This window comes from Micropterus salmoides, unplaced genomic scaffold, assembly GCF_014851395.1.
Source record: "Micropterus salmoides isolate LMB-PRFRI ecotype aquatic unplaced genomic scaffold, ASM1485139v1 Ms_hic_scaffold_6, whole genome shotgun sequence".
In the NCBI taxonomy this organism is placed as follows: domain Eukaryota; kingdom Metazoa; phylum Chordata; class Actinopteri; order Centrarchiformes; family Centrarchidae; genus Micropterus; species Micropterus salmoides.
This window is the reverse complement of record NW_024044348.1, coordinates 1,123,087-1,143,735: the sequence shown is the minus strand read 5'-3', so window position 1 is coordinate 1,143,735 and position 20,649 is coordinate 1,123,087. Positions and strand designations below refer to the sequence as shown.

General features: G+C 41.7%; 1 protein-coding gene across 1 annotated transcript; it reads left to right on the top strand.

The window, feature by feature from the left end:
• The first annotated feature begins 6,936 nt into the window (after nucleotides 1-6,936).
• Nucleotides 6,937-9,954, top strand: LOC119890782 (GTPase IMAP family member 7-like). Its single transcript, XM_038702182.1, has 2 exons — nucleotides 6,937-7,047; nucleotides 8,293-9,954. Exons 1-2 carry the CDS (start codon nucleotides 7,041-7,043, stop codon nucleotides 9,294-9,296), a joined length of 1,011 nt encoding a protein of 336 aa, XP_038558110.1. The 5' UTR covers nucleotides 6,937-7,040; the 3' UTR covers nucleotides 9,297-9,954.
• Nucleotides 9,955-20,649: the final 10,695 nt, after the last annotated feature.

Genomic DNA, 20,649 nt, shown 5'->3' with positions numbered 1-20,649 from the left:
TCGCGTCATTGCCACATCTTTATCTTACCCCATCCTTACGCCCCAACTACCCGCCCACTGTCCAAGGCTCAGTTCCACTGCGCCTCCACCTTGCTTCATCCCCAGACCACCTACTCTACTACCAGAAAACTCTGCACAATCAGCCCACAGTCCGATTCTCAGGAAGCCGACAAGGGAAGGCCCGTACTGTACCAAGGCAGCAGAAGGGTTTGTAATAACTACAATAATTCAGGTTGCAACGTTTCAAGTTGTCGTTCCTCCACACCTCTTTCTTTCTTGGCGGCACCCATGCCAGAACCAGCTGTCTCCATAACCCCACCCAGCACGGTTCTGACCACACGGATACCTCAAAACACTGATCTCAAACAAGCCCTGAAGAGACCGTCCGACATTACTGGCACGTTGGTTATGGAGTTTTTCTTTTCAACTTTTCATGGAATGGGTTCCTAATACATAACCGTCAGCACCAAATTCGGGCGCAAGAGCAGTCCCAAGATATTTTATGCACTTCCTTTCAAGCCTCCCTCAAATCTAAAATCAGAACATCGCCGTCCAGGCACACCTCAGTGGATAATCCCCAACATCAGACTCCTTTCTGAGCTCCTGCCTCTTCCATCTTTCATCCCCACATCCATGCATTGCTTGTTTTTTTGCTAAGTCCAGCAACACTTTTTGGGGATCACAAAGCAAGACACTTATAGAGACATGCCCCCATCCTGAGTCTCGAGCCCCGGGTTCCTAGCCGCTCCTGCCACCCCTCTTCATCCCTACCTTCCCGACTCCTATCCCTCCCCTTCGACCCCTTCTTCCCTTCATGCCTCCTCAACCCCTCCATTCTTTCCTTCTGGACCTTCTCACTATCCAAATAAACAACCTGTAATACCTTAAATGAACCATAAGATAGTAGTAGGGTTCTTATTTTTTGTCAGAACTTCCCTTTTGAATGCCCTGGAAATCCTTAAGCTTATTTTTTGTATGTGTAGGATCAAGTCAGCAAAAATAAATGTAACATTGTGAAACGTCGCAGTTTAATTAGGTTAGGCACCAAAACTACCTGGTTAGGTTAAGAAAAAGATCATGATCTAAGTAAAAAATTACTGCCTTACTTGCATGGATTAAATTACGTAACTGAAATATTGCTGCTTAATGTACATAACATCACAACAAGAATCAATGTTGACTTTTGTTTCACACAGAAAACAAACGCCAGTCTCCCGGGTGTAAGTCCAATTTCTGACCCATCCTTCCACCACAGCACCTTCTTACTCTGACTTTTCTGTAGTTTATAGTAGTACTTTAAGTGTGAACTGACGGAAAAAGGTGCCATGTGCGTCCGTACCAGATACTGAAGAACGTAACAAAGCTGAACCCACAGTGTATGTGGCAAACATGATGACAATAATAATGTTAGATGATATTTTGTTTAAAGACTAAATGAGGTTAAAAACTTCAGGTTATTATTTGTACGTAATAGTCCATCTACCCATTTGTGTAGTTGGTCTGGTGGCAATAGCAACAATATATCCCTTCTCACGCCTAAGGCTTGTATATGTTGGTTTTAAGTTCAGCTGGACTAAACTGCCACGCTAACGAAGTAAAATGTAAATTCAGTAACTAAATAGATCTTGATCCTATTTCTATTAACGTGAGGCTGATCACCTGATGGATGAGTGCAAATAGTTTAATTAAAAAAACTGACATGGATTCAAACAAGTAGGGTCAATGACCTCCGCTGAAAGAGGAACCCTTGTCACACTGTCATATTTTTCAACAGGCCACATGATTGCAAATAAAGGGAAATCACTCTGGATGGATGAAAGACACAAGTGCATGTCTGACTTCCTGAAAAATTGCAAAGTGCTCCAAATAGAAGCCCTGTTTCCTCCTTCCTTCTTATCTGTCCATTCATGGCTCACACCATTCTCTGAGTCAGATGTTTGCACGTTTTGCAGAGCATTGACTCCAAGAAGGCAGCAGGGACAGATGGACTTAATCCAGTTTTGTTAAAAATGGCAGCAGATATTATAGTGAAGCCACTCACTTACACCTTTAACCTTTCCATTTACACAGATACAGTGCCTATTTCATCACTCCATTACTGAAAGCTGGGGATCCATTTGACACAAATAATTATAGACCTTTCTCAAATCTTTAGGTTTTAGCAAAGGTTTTGGAAATTTTAGTGTCTATCAATTAAAAACTTTTCTTGGTTCAGAAAATATACTTACACAACATGCAATTGGTTTTAGAGATGGCCACAGTACAGTTTCTGGCTCTTTAAAAGTCATTGATGACATAAAAGCGGCAGAATAACTTTGATAAGTTATTCTGTATGGCTGGTTCATTGACCTTACAAAGGCATTTGATACTGTAGACCAATCAAAACCCTGTTGAATATTGGTGTTGGGCACAGAGCTGTAAATTGGTTTCACAGTTATCTTTCTGAACGGATGCAAATTGTAAGGCATGGGAATGAACATCTGACCCTGTTGTTTTAAAAAGGGTGTCCCACAAGGATCAGTTCTGGGCCCTTTGCTTTTATCATCTATGTAAACAATGTCTGCAGTGAGTTTAAACACTCACAGTATCATTTGTATGCAGATGATAAAATTATGTATTCTTGTGCCCCTACACCTGATACTGCTACGCAAATTTGCAGTTAGACTTTGCCTCATTACAATCTGCCCTGTTTGATTAGAAGCTACATTTAAATGCAAAAAGACAAAGGCGATGATATTTGTGCCTGTAAATACTAAAGTCCCAGCTCTTGCTCATTCCAAGATGAAGCCATTGAACTTATAAATACTTGGGTATCTGGCTGGACAAAGGTTTTACCTTTAAAAAACATATTGAAGCTCTTACTAAAAACTTAAATTTACCCTGGCATTCATATCGCTTAAAATCTTGCTTTTTTAGGACTACATGGAAAAAAACTGGTTGCAGGATACAGGTTCATCACAAATGCTTGCTATCAGACACATCATTGCATCTTACACAGTAGGGTAAATTGACCGTCACTCAAAGTGGCAGGATGCTACACTGGTACATTTTTATTTATATACTATTTTAGGTCTTTTGCCTTCTTACATCTGTTTAAAATTTGTTCATGTGCAAAGTACATATCATTTAAGATCTAGTGACGGACTACTGTGTAAGGTACCAAGAATGAGGACAGAAGCAGGAAAGAGGAGTCTGTCCTACTATGGCCCTTTTTACCTGGAATGAACTCCAGTCTAGGCTTAATATCGGTGCACTAATTTCCATAGCTGCTTTTAAAAAACAATATCTGACGGACGTATTCACTTGTTTTACAGTAGGTAGATCTCTACATTTAGTCATTATTTCGTTTGTTTAATATTTTAAACATTGCATTTTTGTCTATCTAAATATTTTGTACACTTTGTGTAAATCTGTATTGTTTTTAAATTTATGTAATATATTGTTTTTCAACTTATGGTTGTGCTGTGTTTTATTTGTGTTATACAGGACTCCCTTGTAAATGTCATGAGTTGTAGTTTTTGCCATTGGTTTCTGGTGTCCTTCTGTTTACCTGTTCTTGTTTCCTTGTCCTTAGTGTTTGTCTTGTCTGGTGTTCTAGCTCGTAGTCCTGTGTTGTTTTGATATTGCTTTGGTTTGGGAGTCTACTTGTTATATGGTTCTTAGTCACTGCCTTAACTCTTGTTCCTGCGTTTTAGTTCTTTGTCCTTGTTCCAGTCCTGTACCTTAGTTCATGTTAAGTGTTCACTCTGGTCTGTTTTGTGTTCAGTAACCTGTGTTCCGTCTGTTCATCGGTTGTCACTCTGCCTGCATGTCAGTCTCTCTATTCACTGTCTCTCTCTGCCTGCCTCGTTAATCTCATGTCCTTCACCTGTGTTGCTCCCGCCCTGCTCGTTAGTCCTTGTGTGTGTGTGTATACCTGGTGTTCTGTCTTGTCTTGGTCGGGTCATGTATGGTTCCCTGTTGTTTGTCGTGTCTCCCTGTTACCCTGCTCCCTTTGGATCTCTGTTTGGACTACCTGAGTTTTTGGACTCTGTATTCAGCCACTCACCTGTAAGTGTGCTCGTTTGGTTCGTTCATTAAAACCCCTTTGTACTATACCTCTTCCTGCCTTGCGTCCTGTGTTTGGGTCCTCCAACCTGCCTCACCCACACCAAACCGTGACAGAATGACCCGAACAAATGTGGACCCAGCAGACACAAAAATGGAAGGGGAGAGGTTCTTGGACGTTTTGGCCGAACTACGGACAATCTGGCAGTTCGCGTCAAGCCGCAAATCCCGGCAAGCTGCCCTCGTTAAGGCTCACTGGGAGGTAGCCGCAAGGCCATGGCTGCGACGTCGACTGCCAAGGTGGGCCAAGAGTTTTGTGAACTCCAGCCCCCAGCCTGTTTTCTGGCCTGCAAGTGCTGCTAGCCGCCTGCCCGACCCCTGGCCTACTCCTGCTCCCAGGTTCCACTCGGTGGTCCCACCGACACCTGTTGCTGGTCCCTCATCAGAGGTCCGACCGACATCAGCTCCGTTGGTGGCCCAGCCGACTCCTGTTCCCTCGTCGGTGGCCCGACCGACTCCAGCTCCTCGTGTCTGGTCCATGGTCCCCAGCCCAGCTGTCCAGTCGGTAGTCAGACCGACTCCAGCTCCTCGTGTCCGGTCCATGGTCCTCAGCCCAGCTGTCTCGCCGGTGGTCCTCAGCCCAGCTGCTCAGTCCGTGGACCTCAGCCCTGCTGCAGCTCCAGAGCACCAGCGCTTTGGGTGCCGACCTCCGGAGAGGTCTTCCCGTCGGCCTCCAGTGGGTTTCCAGCCTCTTTGTTGGCCTTCCTGCCGTCCCCCTGAACAGTCCGGCCTCCAGGGCCGTACTCCGGGACAGCCACCTGAACTCTGTGGACCCTCTGGTCCTCCCGCCCAGTTGGGTCGTCCTCCCAGGCGACCTCCTGAACGTTGTTGCCTCCCTGTTCTGCCCGGCCTGTTGGGTTCCTCCGGGACGGCCTCCTGAACTCTGTTCTCCCCCTGATTTGCCCGGCCTCATGGGTCACCCTCCGGGACGACCCCCTGAACTCTGTTGCCCACCTGGTCCGTTGGGTTATCCTCCAGGACGACCCCCTGAACTTTTGTTCCCCTCTGGCCGCCTCGGACAGCCTCCTGAACTGCCTTGCCTTGCCTGTCTGACCTCCCCCCTGTACTCTGGTCCCCTTCTGTCTGCTCCTTGGACAGTGGGTTATGGTAGTGCATATACCTGGTGTTTCTGTCTTGTCTTAGTCGGGTCATGTATGCTGTCTCCTGTTGTTTGTCGTGTCTCCCTGTTACCCTGCTCCCTTTGGATCTCTGTTTGGACTACCTGAGTTTTTGGACTCTGTATTCAGCCACTCACCTGTAAGTGTGCTCGCTTTTGGTTCGTTCATTAAAACCCCTTTGTACTATACCTCTTCCTGCCTTGCGTCCTGCGTTTGGGTCCTCCAATCTGCCTCACCCACACCTAACCGTGACAGTAAAAGAGATTGTATCTCAATCGGACATTTCCTGTTTAAATAAAGGTTATATATATTATACCGTTGTGATGTATAGTGCCCAGTAAATGAGACAGACAACGGAGATGAGGGCAAGACCAAAACAGAGTCGAAGCAAAGTTTCTGCTGCCGCACCACCAGACTGCAGCAGCTTTTCCCCAAAGATGAGATATTCAAACTTAAATTCATCCTCTGCACTGTAATGTGACAAATTATCCTACCTTGTACCTTGAAAAAGAAAGCAAGCAGCTGTAGATTGTGAAGGTGGGCTGTATGTCTAAATAACCATTTTACTTTTTTACATAACCATTTCTCGCTGTGTCATTCCACAGCCGTAAACACTAAGGAGCTGTCTAACTAGTTTGCAAAAGTAAAACAGACAAATGATGAGACTGAACCAATGATCACTGGAATAGATACTGTCACGATCCTGTCCTGAGCGTGTCTGGGTTTCAGTCCTGTCCGTGTGTCTTGTTGTGGAGTCTGTGTTTTTGTTCCATGTCTGTGTTCCTAGTCCTGTGCCTTAGTTCATGTCTTAAGTGTTTACTCCTGGTCTGTGTACTTAGCTTCTGTCTGTGCTCCTTGTTGGTGTTAGTTCATTTGTGATCTGTCTGCTTGTTTATATTACTCTGTAGTTTAGTGTTGAGTAACTTGTGTCTGTTCATTCCCTGTCTGGTTATTGTCTCATGTCTGGCCTGTCCTGTCTTGTGTTGCTACCTGTTGTCGTGCCTGGGATGAATAAAACCTTGAACTCCATCTCAGCTCACAAGTGTCTTGCGTTTGGGCTCACTCCTGCTGCACTCACTCAGCAAACCCTGACAGATACAGTATGTAGAGATGATCTTTTTAGTAGAAAATTATAATGCAAAGCTAGGACCATATCCCATAAATCAAGAGCAACAAACAATGTGTAAATTCTTTGTGTTTCTGCATAACTGCATTAATTGTAAAGCACAAACTTGAAATTGTAAAACAATATATTTCTGATAATACAGTAGTTCTGGGCCTGCTTTCTCATTCTCCTGTTATATATGCATATTTCAATAAAGTTGCAACTGCAATACATATGATTGAGTTTAGGAGATTTCTTTTATTAATCTTTTTCAGGAAGTGATTAAGGGCATGAATGAAATTAACCTACCTATATTTATTTCAGTCCACATCTCATCATCACAGGAATCTACATTTTAAAGATTTCCGTTTTTACTTAATTTCATCATAGAGCTGTAAGGTGTTGTATTAATTTGTATGATAGTCCAAATAGTAGTAGTAATAACAGTTTATATGTAAAAATGAACTTGAATTCATTGCATTGAACATTAACTTAATTATTTATTATGCTCATGATTTTTATTTTTTTTTGCCATAATTTGTATAATCAGGCCTGTATTAGAACCTCACATGTGAGAGTCATTTCATTATTCAGCTACCTCCAAACAAGTCAAACAGGAAACTAAAGTATAGTCAAACCACAGCAAGAGAGCAGGAGGAGAAACATCCAGCAGTAACCCCGGTGGCCGACAGTGATGTCTTTTTGACAACATGGACGGTGAGCTTGCTTCATTGCTGTAGCTGTGAATGAAGTATTCATATTCTTTATGCAGTGAAAGCAGCAACGTCATACTGTAATAGTAGTTAATTAAGTACGTCTTGCATTGAAAATGTACCTAAAGTAAAAGCATTTAAGGATTATCTGGAAAATGTACTTTTTAAAAAAATTAAATTGACTAAATTTACTACTAAAAAGTCAAAGAAAAGTGTGAATGAATGTGTAGAAAGTAGAATTTTACTGTTGTAGCTGGTTGAGGTGGAGCCACCTTTAACTACTTGGTGTACTGTTGGATTAATCTTTAACAACGCATCATATTTTAATCCTAGCTTTATATAACCAAGCTGCCAGATAGGTGTAGTGGAATCCTCTGAAATGTAGTTGGGTAGACATACAGTATAAGCAGAATAAAATATAAATACCTAAGTGGAGTTCAAGTTCCTAAAATGTGTTCTACAGTGAGTAAAGGGATTTGTTGTACATGACTCTGCTATACACAGAGCTTTATCTATCCAGTACCTCAGGTGTAATCACTGTGATGATCGCTTAACTTTTTATCTGGCGCCATCGTCAGGCCAACATACTATCTGTTCGATAATTTCAATATTGCAAAACAAATGACATTCAGCCTCAGGTGTGCAATGGAAGATTTTAAATGCCTCAATAAAAAACAAGTGCAACATAATACTAAACACATAATGTTGTGTGCATTTCCTTTGCATGTATATACTGTATAAAGACAGAGAAATAATTGTCATTTATCATATATTTTTCATATCAGTATAAAAGTAAATGCATGTATAATGTGTATTGTATTTAACTTAATCTATGAGTTAGATTTTTTATTTATTACTGTATCTTCCGTACTGTACTTTTTGTTTCGTGTTAGTTAGCAATTGTTGCATGCTAACATACTAAAATAAAACAGTGACCATGATTCACGTTAAGCCACAAGGCGCATCAGTATGTTAGTGGTCCCGAGAACGTACTGCACGGTCCTGACTCGAACCGGCAACCTCAGGTACAGCAGGCAGACACGCTGACGAGGGGGCTAAAACCCTTGGGCACTAGCATCGGTCACCAGTGCATCTTTTAAGGTGTCAGGGAGTGAAGTTTACTCACTGCACAGCCTCCCTGGCTTCTGTCACATCAGCATAGTCACTGTGAACATGTTAGCATGCTTTGGTAGCTTTTGGCATTTTTCACTACTGCTACTCGACTTATCCAGAGTCATTTCTCTTCTAGTGCTGCCTTCAAGGAAGATCGTCCTGCTGGGAAAAACTGGAGCTGGGAAAAGCAGCCTGGCTAACACCATCTTGGGAGAGAAACTGTTCACCATAGACCATTCTCCCATCTCTGGAACAAGTGAATGTCAAACAAAAATCAAATCTGTCAACGGAAGAAGCATCGCTTTGATCGACACTCCCGGTTTGTTTGACACAGGCAGGTCTGAGGACGACATGAAGCCTGAGATAGTGAGGTGTTTGACAGAGTGCGCTCCTGGGCCTCATGCTTTTCTCATTGTGTTTAAAGTGGAGAAATTCACAGAGCATGAGGAGGCTGTCATCACTAAAATATGCCAATATTTCTCTGAAGATGCTCTAAAGTATGCCGTAATTGTCTTCACTCATGGTGACCAGCTCCCGGAAGGAATGAAAATTGAGGAGTTTGTCAGTCAGCTTAAAGATCTGAGTGATCTGGTGAAGAAGTGCGGAGGTCGGTGTCACGTGGTCGATAATAAATACTGGAAGATAAACGAAGGGGACAACTACAGAAGCAACCAGTTCCACGTGGCAGAGATACTCAACACACTAGACAAGATGACTGAGGCAAACAAAGAAAGCTGCTACACCAATCAGATGCTACAAGAAGTGAACAGGGAAATACAGAGAGAGGAAGAGTGCATTAGAGAGTCATCAGGAAACATGTCACAGGAAGAGATCAGAAAGCAGGCTAAACAGAGTGCTTTTGAGAGGTTACTGATCAGATCAGCAGGTATTGCAACAGGTGCATTGTTAGGAGCTTTGCTTGGTGTGGCAGAGATGGTTGCATTTGCTGTTCCAGGACTAGTAACAACAGAGAGAGGAAGAGGAACAGTTGCGTTGGCCGCTCAAAGTGGTTTAGTAAAGGGCGCTCTGACAGGATATACTGCAGCTGAAGGAGCAGAATCTTCACTGGAAGCCATACAGAAGGTAGCTGAGGCTGTCTGGAACAAATGTAGTGTTTCAGAGAGTCAAAGCAACAAATAGAAGAAATACAGTGACTGCAGAGCAGGAGCTGGATGTTATTGGTTTCACCAACTAGGGAAAAATGGGCTTCTTGATTTATAGTCAGGTGAGACATTTAAACATTTGTTGGAAACCAGGATTCAGTGATTCTCGTTACTTGTATCAGTGTGGTTATTGTTCTACCAACACAGGGTGGATAATTAGTGTACATTAAAAAAAAAGATTGATGGCAACAGAGATTTTTAATTCAGAATAATTCCTCTGTAATTCTTTTGTGAGAGGTTGAAGACATTCGTTATGAATTAGGATTTCATTAGACTGTCACGTGATGGAAATTATTAATCATATGAAATCATCTGTAACTATTTCCCACATTATATGACTGTGATGTTGTTGTCTTTTATTCTTATTAGTTTGCTCTTTACACTTTATTGAAGAGTTTTTGCATTGGTTCAACAAGTAAACAGCTGTGTGTTGTGTGTTAACCTTTACTATCTGGAAAGATTGAGGCCATTTATTATTATATTCTGATGACTTCTGTATTTTAAATGATCTCTTTTGCACTTATCATGACTATGATAAGTGCTGAAAGTTATTGTTTGTGCTGTAAGTTATATAGATTGAACAGCTGTGTGTTTAGTCATGTTTCCCAGTCGCTGGCTTTGTTGTGCCTCTTCAGTTCTGTCATATTATTCTGTTTGTACAACCTGTTAAGACTCTCCAGCTGAATGTGACTATTAATAAACTATATTAAAATAACATTCTTTTTCTTCCCTTCCCAGCCACAGTCCCCACCCTAAACATCTGTCTTCCTTCTGACACATTCTTCTGTACAAATCCCAGACAAGCTTTTAATCAGAAAGCAGGCTGGTGTAGTTCACTCCTTATGGCCCAAACACGAAAGAGCTGTCTAACTAGTTTGGTAGTTAACACTGTAAAATAGACAAATGGTGTGATTGAACAAATTATCACTGTAATAAATATGTGTGCTCACATGAGGTGGGGCGAGAAGATGATCTTAGTAGGTTAAAATGTTTCTCAAGACAGAGATCGATTTAGTTTTTTAAAATAACATTTCAATAAAATGTTCCACAATCATCATAAAATTGATTATTATAATAACACTATATTTATTAATATATGTTTTCAGGTCTGCCAATGTTATAGCTAATTCTAGCTAAATACAGGGTTGCCAACATTTCAGTTTAGTTTAGAGAGATGAGGCGTCGCTGAGGTCGGTGACATTACCCACCACAGGGGTCAGAGGTCATCGCTCTTCAATCATCAGGAATTGGGTTCAAAAAGTTCAGCAGCAAAACTCAAATTTAAAGCACTTAAAGATGAAAAGCCAAGTCGGTAATCAGAGTAAAGTATGTACCTCCAGATATCATAGTCTAAACCAGGACACGAAACCTAACCAGGTATCCAGAAAATGTGTGTCCAGACGATTTTGAGCATTAAAATCTCAGTTTCCTGCATTCTGGTGAATTTTTCTGCACCAATTTATGGTGGAAATGTCTTTATTTATTTGAAGGGAAACACAAAATTCAGGCAGCAGGTGACAATTCAAAATAGAAAAAGAGAATAAATAAATAAATAGTTAAACTTTTGTCATTTAATATTCATCCCTGCTGAGTCAGCACATGATTTATGCCGCCTTCAAGACCGGGGATTTTTCCCAGTTGAAACTTCTGACTGCGTGGTGGTGCATGAAAACCATGGCTGACCGTGACAAAGTGCACACAGTTGCACCCTCAGCAGTGCTTTAGGTGTTACTTCAAAGGAAGGCAACTGCAACAACTGACAGCTTATACGTTACTAGTGGACTGTGGACCCCTCAAGTCAGTCAGTGTTGTAGATTACACTTCTTAATGTTTTGGCATTTTTAACAATAACTTTTATGCAGAGAAGATGACTTTATGAGAGTCTTTACTGTAGCCAGCTACCTAATAGGCCTAACATATTTCTATATTAATGTACATGCAGAACTGGTTTTACTGTTGTGGTGGCAGCCCGGCTGACGGTGAGTGTCCTGGTTTTTTCTCCTTTTTATCAGTTTTTCTGCTTTTTTCCTTGGTTTTCTGTTCCCTGCCTGCCTCCCTGTGTTTTCTCCCCTGTGTGCTCTCTCTCTCTCTCTCTCTCTCTCTCCCTCTGTTCCTGAGCCCAGCCGACTACCTGCACCTGCAACTCATCAGCCACCTCGTCAGCCTGCCACACCTGCCAGTAATCACCTCATGACTGCCTGTATTTCAACCCCGGTTCTCCACACCATCCTCGCTTTATCGTAGTTGCTCCATACCCGGTGCCACCCCCATGTTCAGGCTTTCATATTTTTCCACATTCCACAGGTTCACTCACCCTCGTCCTCCGTTCAGTCGGCTGGGCTCATCCACTGGCCCACTCCTCCTCGGACTTCCCTCACGGCGTCCTCCCTGTTCCCCCGCCTCTCCTCGCTTCCTCGGCCCCTGTGTTCCCCGGCTCCCCGGCCCCCTGTCTCCTTGGTTCCCCGTGCCTGTGCTTTCCCGACATCCACCTCTTCCTCCCCTCCAGTCCCTTTACCCCCTTCTCCCTCAATAAACCTCCTTCCCTCCGAACTTTGCATTTGGGTCCTCTCTGTCCCCGCGCCACGCAATCCCACAACATTTACTACATGACCATATACGTATTATTTTAATTTCAATACATGCAAATATATTTTTTGTTGCCTTTTAGTTTATGGTTTACCATTTACAGTGTGTGCTTCCATGGCCGCTGACTTTGTTTTGTGAGGTCATTCAGCTGCTACTCGTGAAGGCGGGGCACATATTTTTTCTTTAAGTTCACAAGTAGGAAATCTGACTTCAAGTGGCGTTCCAGGATAGTTTTTCTTGTTGGAGATCGGTAATTTCCGAGTTCCAAGTTGCTTGGAACGCAGCATTATTCTTCCCTCCTTTGTGTCTTTGTTTGTGGAAGCAACCTGTTTAAAGGTGCATGTGGGACAGGGCCGTGCAGAGACCTCTGGAAGGGCAGGTGCTCAAAGTATAAAAGGGGCACATTGAATTGATGGCCACTCTGTCTCTCTGTACATCAAACATCGCTTATATAGGATATGTTTAGTATCTGTTAGCTACCATAGCAGGGTTTGAGTCTGCAAAGTAAAAGGTCAAACCCATAGAAGGGTACAGTACTATTCTGAGGTAACAAAACAAGGGGTCAGAGGTCAAATTCTATAGAAGGGTTCAGTCCCTACATAACCATCGATCACTGCTCTCCCCTTAGAAGGTCACTGACCCTCTGTCCTGCTGCTACAGTGCTATTTTGTCAAATACATAAATATTGTACACTACATATTCCCACCTGCGAGACTTAATTGAGTCTCAAAAAACAAAAAGATAACAATTTCTCCAACATGCTTCTTGCAGTATTATTTTTAACAATATATCAACTTCATGGAGTGTGAGAACGAAAAACCTGTCCGGCAGCTTTCATTCCAAAATGCCCTTCAAGACAATCTAGACAGGAAAATTAAGGTGGCCACGCATGGTACTCCAGTTTAATTAATAAAAGACATCTTTATCAGTCTATGCAGAGATATGGTTTAGCCAACACATGTGAAAACCTCAGGAAATGAAATAAAATCAAAACAATGTCCGAATTCAGGCTAGTCAACCCATCGGACCCTCCAACGGACCTTTCCCTGCCTAGACCCTTTATCCCTAAGCATCAAGAAAAAAAGAAAAAACCTGAGGTCCCCATATATTAACTCCATAACTGAAAGTCTTTACACAATTAACACAAAAAGAATATGATGAGTATTATTCTTTCAAATATATATTCATATCTATATCAAAGCAGACACGGGAAGATATTCCACTGCAGCTCCTCAGCAGTGTCGACTTTCAGTGGAGTGTCGATGCAATCCAGACGTCTCCACACCGTCCTTGTCCAGAGTCCATTCATATTGTCCTTGTTTGATTGTCTGTAAATCCCCTTATACTCTGGAAGAAAAGAAAACACCAACCAGTATCTGTTGCAAAATAACACATGAAAATCAAAAGCACCTGGCCAGTGAGCCCAACCTATTTAGGCCTGCCCGCCCAGACGCTAGTCTCTCTACCACATTGTCCTTTTCTTTTCTGTTGTTTTAAATAAATTTATGTTAAACTTTGGTAAACTTGAGATGCATCCTCCTTCTTTGTTGCGGCCTGACGGCCGGGGTCTTAACATGTGCTTATACAGATTCTTCTGTATCGACACATCAGCAAATGCTGTGACAGTTTTGAAAAAGAAACACAGGGAATACCCAGGTCTAGCTTTAAAACACTGTGGGCTGGCATAACTTACAGGGAACAGTTGCTGTTGTTGCTGCTGATACTACTGGAGGTGATCTGTGACATTGGAGATATGTTAGCTGATTAAACAAATATGTGACCATGACAAGATGTAAAGATTGTTGAGTGTTTGGGACTGGCTCACTGTGACTGACCTGCTGTAGCTGCAGCCGCTGCCGAGGCTGACTGCTAGGAAGACGCTCGCGGAGACGGCTGCACACCGAGAGCTGCAGGTAGAGGAAATAAGATGCCAGATTCCAAAAAGTGTGGGAAATAATCTGAGAAGGATACAGAACTGGGAGGACGGATGAGGTTGAACCAAGGCAGGGGTAAGAGTGAGACAAATCTATAGACAGGTGTGTGTGTGTGTGTTCATTCTGTTGGCTCATAATAACCATGACAGAGCAGCATTTACCTTTCATGTTAACATTTCATACCTTTTTCTGAAACCTATATAGGGCCATTTCTTCTTCACTCTTTACTTTGATGTCAGGAATATTTATTTTACACTGACACTGACCTTATTACTTGGATTTCCAGTTATTGAGTTTAGATAGTTGGTTTGGTGTCGTAAACACAGTTAAAATGAAGTCTAAATCTATTCCAATACTGTTCTGAATGAAACGTTTTTAGCCAAATTACATAAAATTACCAGACCTCACAACGTCCGTGAAACTTTTCTCCCTTTCTCCCCCTTTCAACCAGCAAGAACAAAGTGAACAGAGCACCTTTGTTTATCTGTGTGTAGACTTCTACAGGCGACACACAGCAATGTACAACTACTGTGCTGCTCTCTTTGCATCTTTCTTGTAAAATACATCTAACAACCCACAACAAGCACACTGAGGTAAACCCCTCTTACCGGCGGAATGGCAGGCGTCCCGCAGGCAGAGCTGCTGAATCACTGACGGTGTCTGAAGGTGAGCATAAAGTGGGTCATTTTATTTACTGCAAAATTATTATTCATTCATTTTACTACAGGCCTTTACACATTTAAAAATGTATTAATTAATTAAATTTGTCATTGACCAAAGGGCAGGTGCTCAAGCAGCCATCGCACCCCCCTCTGCACGTGCATGATGTGGCACCTTTTCACCTCAATGATTAATCATTTCATTTTGAGTCAGTTAGAAACTCCAGGACTTTTACAGTTCCTGTGTCTCAGCAGGTTTTCTGCTCATGTTCAAAACTTTCTGCACATTCAGAATCTCTCCTACATATGTGTTCTCTGACACATCGAGAAAAATTCAGTTCTGTTCAACATTTATTGAAAAAAGGCTCATTAGTTTCCTAAAACAGCTGCTCACTGTAGTTTTTAACGAACAACAGAAGGAAATAGTCCATTTGTTGGGGACTATTGTCAGCTGCGGATGATTCCACATGTGGTGCTGTAGTCAGTATTCGGGGCAGCAGGACGGTGTGTGTGGGACTGAATCAGAATAAACTACAGTGTGTGTTCATGGTGATGACGGAAAGCAGCGAGGCTCACTGATGGGTTTTAATAATTTCTGGACAATGATTGAGATTCAGCCAGATTAATCCTCTAATAACAGTTAATACCAGCTGCCTCTAATCTAAAAACAGTCAGGTAAGATTTTCTTCAGATGAAACTCTGTAAGTATTTTCACAGTTTCATTAATTGCAACAACAACAGTTCTGCCCAATCCATTTAAATAAGCTCTTTTCTAACAGCTTGAGGTACTTTCACGTCTCATTTAACCCCAGAAGCCTCACCTGGCTCATTGCTCAATTATCTACCTTTAGTCTGTTGTTTACCACAATCAATGAAAAGCACCCATACTGAGCACAGAGATCTTGAAAGTTGGCTCTGTCACTGCCTGCTTTACAGAAACCACATTAGTAAAAATCCCTATGGATCGATGCTGCCGACGGCCTGCGTGGTCACAGTTAAACGTTTTCACTAATTGTTCAATCAGAGAGATTGGCTTAGAGTCCTGGAGGGCTGAGTTTCTGCCCCGTCAGCTATTTTACCGAGCTGCTTCGAATGAGAGGAGATGCAGCGATGTCTGAAAATATTTCAGCCGCAAAGGGAATAATTCCTTTGGTTTGACGGCTTCAGTGTGAGTTTAGCCAGTAAGACCACAGAATAAATGCAGCTATTTGTTGTATACGAGTCAGCTGTAACAACAGGGAAAGCAATAAAGTGGTAATCAGGCAGATGCATCAGGGCGGGAGGACGTCTGTTAATGTATTGTGATGTTTATTTGATTTCAGAGGTTAGAATCAGCATTTTGGAAGTGCTCCTTAGAAATAAAAGTTTCTTGGTAAAGTGCTAAGTTAGTTTGCTTGCAAAAACAAACATAATTGTGAGGAATGAATACAACAGTGTTTACGTCTGCTCTAATGTAAGCTACAAACATTATAATGTGCAGCTAACTGGCTTACTGCCTGCAGCAGTAACGTAGCACTACTAACAAGGCCAAAAAGCATATCATTATCAATAACCCGCTGAATGGGGTTTGGTCCTGGACAGCCTGTTCTCATTCCCACGGCGTCTAATAGCTTCACTGTGTTACGTCCTTCGGCATCTGGTAGCAACGCAGAGTAACTTTTTCTTGCGTACACTGCTAATCACAGGCTAACGGAGTAGGGAGAAGACTGGATGCCTAAAGATGGGGCGGGACATTAAAAAAAGGTTGACGTGGTGTCACAATTGAGGACAGGGAGATTGTTTTGTGTGTAGGGATGGCAGAGTCATAATTTAAGTCACATAAGTAACCAAGATCCAAGTAAGTTTTGGTGCCTAAACCTAACCAAATGTGTGACCACTAGTTTTATTTTGAAGGTCTAACCTGATGTTGCATATTTATTGTTCCTAACTTCTTAACGCTAAAGTGTACCCAGGGCGTTAAAACGTGACGCCAAGGGGTCTTGACCAAGCATGTGACACCCAGTGATGAGATCAGGAGTTTAGGCTAATGCAAGCTGCTCTTCTTTTGGTTTGGATTTACAAATCCGTTTTGGGAAGTTTACACTTCAGAAACCCCGGCTAAACTTCAGTTCAGGTGCTTTCAGACAGCAGGAGGTTGGTTACCCATGCCTGCAAAGCTGCGGTGACAGTTTCAAGGAGAGAGTTAGTAGCGGTTCAACTTCTTCCAACCTGCTGCCGTGTCTCGGCTGTGGCAGAAACAGAACCAACACCAGCAGCAGCTAGTTTACAGGTATTTGAGTTCCCTGACTGAAAAATGAGACGCTTCTTTTGTCTGTACAGATTTTGGATTCAGAGCCATTTTCAGACAGCCGGCATCATTTAAAATGTAGTCAGCTCAGCGTAAGTTCAACCAGGTAGACTATACTTATCACTCATTCACAAATCTCTCTCTCTCCCTGCCCCTAACAGCTGACTGTGTCACCTATTTTTCCTTTCAGGTTTCACACTTTAAATCTGTTCCCTGCCCTGCTGCCAGCTGTCATTTCCTCCACCCCATTCACCTCCTGCTCATCAGATCCAGGCCCAGTTCAAGCGCAGCAGAAGTCTTCCCCTCTTCTCATCCAGATCCCCGGCATCTTCTTCACCCTTTCATCTCACCACCAGCAGTGTTTCGACTCCATCAGGGGGATTTCATCACAATGGCGTCTAATCGGCAAATTACTTTTCACGTTCGCATGTCAATAAATTATTATTGTTCACTCAGAGTCGCAACCAAATCCAACAGGAGCTGTGGTAACCTGGTGATGGAAGATCCAGAGGTTTTGCTTTTGCTGTGCTGTCTTGTCTCAGACAGTAGGGGGCCCCCACTCTGGGTTGTGAAAGCCGTCCTTAAGGACTCCCCCTGTCCCTTCTGAGGCTCATATATTGCTGCTGCTGGGTCTGTGGAGGCTGCGTTGTCTTGCAGAAGCCCATTCCTCATAAAGTATCTGTTTAGCAGCAGCAGCACTGTTTCCCTTCACAGTGTGATGAGACAGAATTGGTGATTGGTTTCAGTTTCACCCAGCTGGATGATATTAACGCTATTTCAGAATTTTGTTTACTCTCTGGGTAGAAACATTCATCTAAAGCAGCCAGCCAGGAGGCCAGAATTACTCTGTGACTTATGACTCTCAGCGGACCATTTCTGTGTGTGTGCTTAAAGCTGATTGCTGGTTTCCATGCTGGCAGAAAACTTCAGCGCTCCACATAAAAACGCAGTTCCATTTATTTTGTTTTTTTTTGGTCTGAATTTATAGAGTCATCAAAAAGAAATACCACCCTTTTCCTTTTTCAAACGTTTGCCTTCATTCCTTCGTCTTTCATTAGAATGACGCTTCAGTTATTCTCCATTTTAATCTGTATCATGGATAATGTTATAGTCAGAGAGAGGAGGAGAGTCTGCTTTAATTTCTTCATCATTTCCATTCAGTGATATGTGATGTGTTGGATAGAAATTATGGTTTGATGTGAAATACATTTACATAATTTCTATTTGGGATTTAAACTATTTTTATGAGAAATGTCTGCATTAATATATATAATAATGTTTATTATATTATTGTCATCATGGCTTATGTGCCTCCAGCATCTGAGCAAGTGTATTTACATGTTACATGGGCTAAATTCTCTGCTTGCACAATATAGTGTGACCTATATCTGTTTTACTAGCTGCACGTCTGTTTACTTCCTGTCATCTCTGCAGTAACTGATTTTCACATCTTTGCTAACATCAGGTCGCTATGGCTCTTTTTTTGCACTCAGTGCTTGGAAGAGCTGCCAAAAATGAAAGTGACTGACTTGTTGTGTGAAAGTGAGTACAGTCCAAGCACAGAGTGTAAAAAAGACCCATATGACGTTATCTAGGGCTAATGTTGGTGCTACACTGATGCTTGTCTTAATTCACATCCTTCTAAACTTACACTTGCTACTTAGACTGCACAAGTGCGTACAAACAAACAAGTACAATTAAAAGTATGTTCATTTTTATTTATTTTCAATCAAACTGTCAAGTGAGCAAACAAGCTGGCAGAAATTTTGGCGGCAACAATCGCTGTCAAAAATTGGTGATAATTATCTGTCCGTTACCATTTCGCCAAGTCAAATGTTGACAATTCCATGTTTGTACTGAGACAACGTTACCCTGTCGAAATTCACGCACAAGTGAGTACATAGTGTACACCGTGTACTACATGTTAGTGTGCTGACGGAAGGATCCAAATTGAGACACGGCCGGAGTGACTGGCTAATGCTGCTAAAAGGTTATCTAAGAAACTGAGGTGAAAAACAAACCATAAACACTTTTAACAATATGTACAAAGCTACCTGTGAAAAGTAAACATGGAGTGCAGACGTGAAACAGATTGGTCGCGCTATATTGTACAAGTAGAGAATCTACAACAGAACGCAGTTTTTAAGAAAAGTGCAGATGCTCGTCAAAATGTGTCTTTTAAGGGGAAACGCGCAGAGAGGAGGGAGGAGATCATGATGAAATTAAATTAAGATTAAAATAAACCCCCCTTTGTTCTGGCAGCAGTATCTGGGCTCACTTATTATTATCTGCCTGAGCAACTCCAAATCATCAAAAGTCGCTACAGACTACTACTTTACTTAGTATTGTTATTTAATGTTACTTTATACTTTCACTTTAGTATATTTCAGATGTAATTATTGTTCTTTTTACTCCACTACATTTATCTTGACAGCTGTATTTACTTTTCTATAAGATAGTTATGCAGTAAATTAAACTGACAGTATCTAAAATGAGTAAAATCAGCTCTACTTCGATATTTAAATGCTGCTTCCATGTTAATGCATCACTAAGAACAGCCCAGCAGTTTATCATATAAAAATGTAACACTGACAGACGTTTACTTTTAAATACATGTTACAGATAATACTTACATACTTTTACTTAAATTACTTTTACTTGCAATCAAGTTTTTTTAAATTGTGGTATTTCTGTTTTTATTTAAATAAAAGATCTGAATACTTCTTCATCGTTGCTGTCAGCTGATCCAGTCATCATCAGAAACTGTTTTCCTCGTCAGGAGACACGCGTTTCCTCTTCTCTTCCCTCCTCGTGTCCTACATTGGAGAGAGCGACTAAGATGCAAGGGAAAGATGGAAGTGATGCAGTTCAGAGAAGTGAGATGCACAGAGAAACTTCTTGAACACTTTTCCTTTGTACGTCACAATAACCACACACGTGCTATTTGACTGACAGGTTAGGGTTAGACCAGAGAAGAAGGAACTTTACTGAAACTGAACTTTTCAAGCCTCTGATGCAAATGGCAGAAATCTCTTCAAAACTGAACAAACAAACAAACCAAAACACGTCACAGCGCCGACAACAAAGTCTTTCTATTTTTGTCTTCTGATCTGGGTGAGGCTGAAAGCTAAACTACAGCAGCGCCTTCAGATTCATGAAGTTGGTTTTAGAACCAAAACTCTCTTTACAGCAACTTCAGACAGAACACTGCGCCAGCTGGGAGGACAACAAAGAGAAGACGGCTTGTTGATAAGTGACTTCAGCAACATGATACCAGACACATTATTGTTCAAAAATGGAAAATATTTGCAGTCACTCTCACTTGCTTTGTATACATTTCTCGAATCATCCTCAAAAGTGACCTGACTGATTTTTTAGTTTCTATAGGCTATATATGAAATAAATAAATTCAGTATTCCTAAGTTAACTTCTAATATCTAATATTTTTTTTGTAAAACAATTGTAAAATAAAACTTTCATGCATCAAATGTGCAAAAGCAGCCGTGTTCAGTTGTGAAATGTGTGGCAGTAAATATGTTCATAATTGCAAACTTTTATTAATATTAAAAGTTCCTATCAAATTCCAAAGTGAATACAAATTCATGGTGTTAGAAGGTACCTGAAATATTAAATGATGAGATTAAATTAAAAAGAAAAGAAACACTCCCCATGCATGAAATAACATGAACACGCGTCTTTTTTGTAGTTGACACTGGGTTTGCATAGCTCGTGCATCAAAGGGTTAACGTAAGTGCATTTCTTAAAACTGATGTACGAACAGCAGCACACAGTAGATTACCTGCAAAACCTGTAACTTGCTCAAAATCCTACGTCTGTCTTTCTAAAGTAAATCTTTGTTGTATT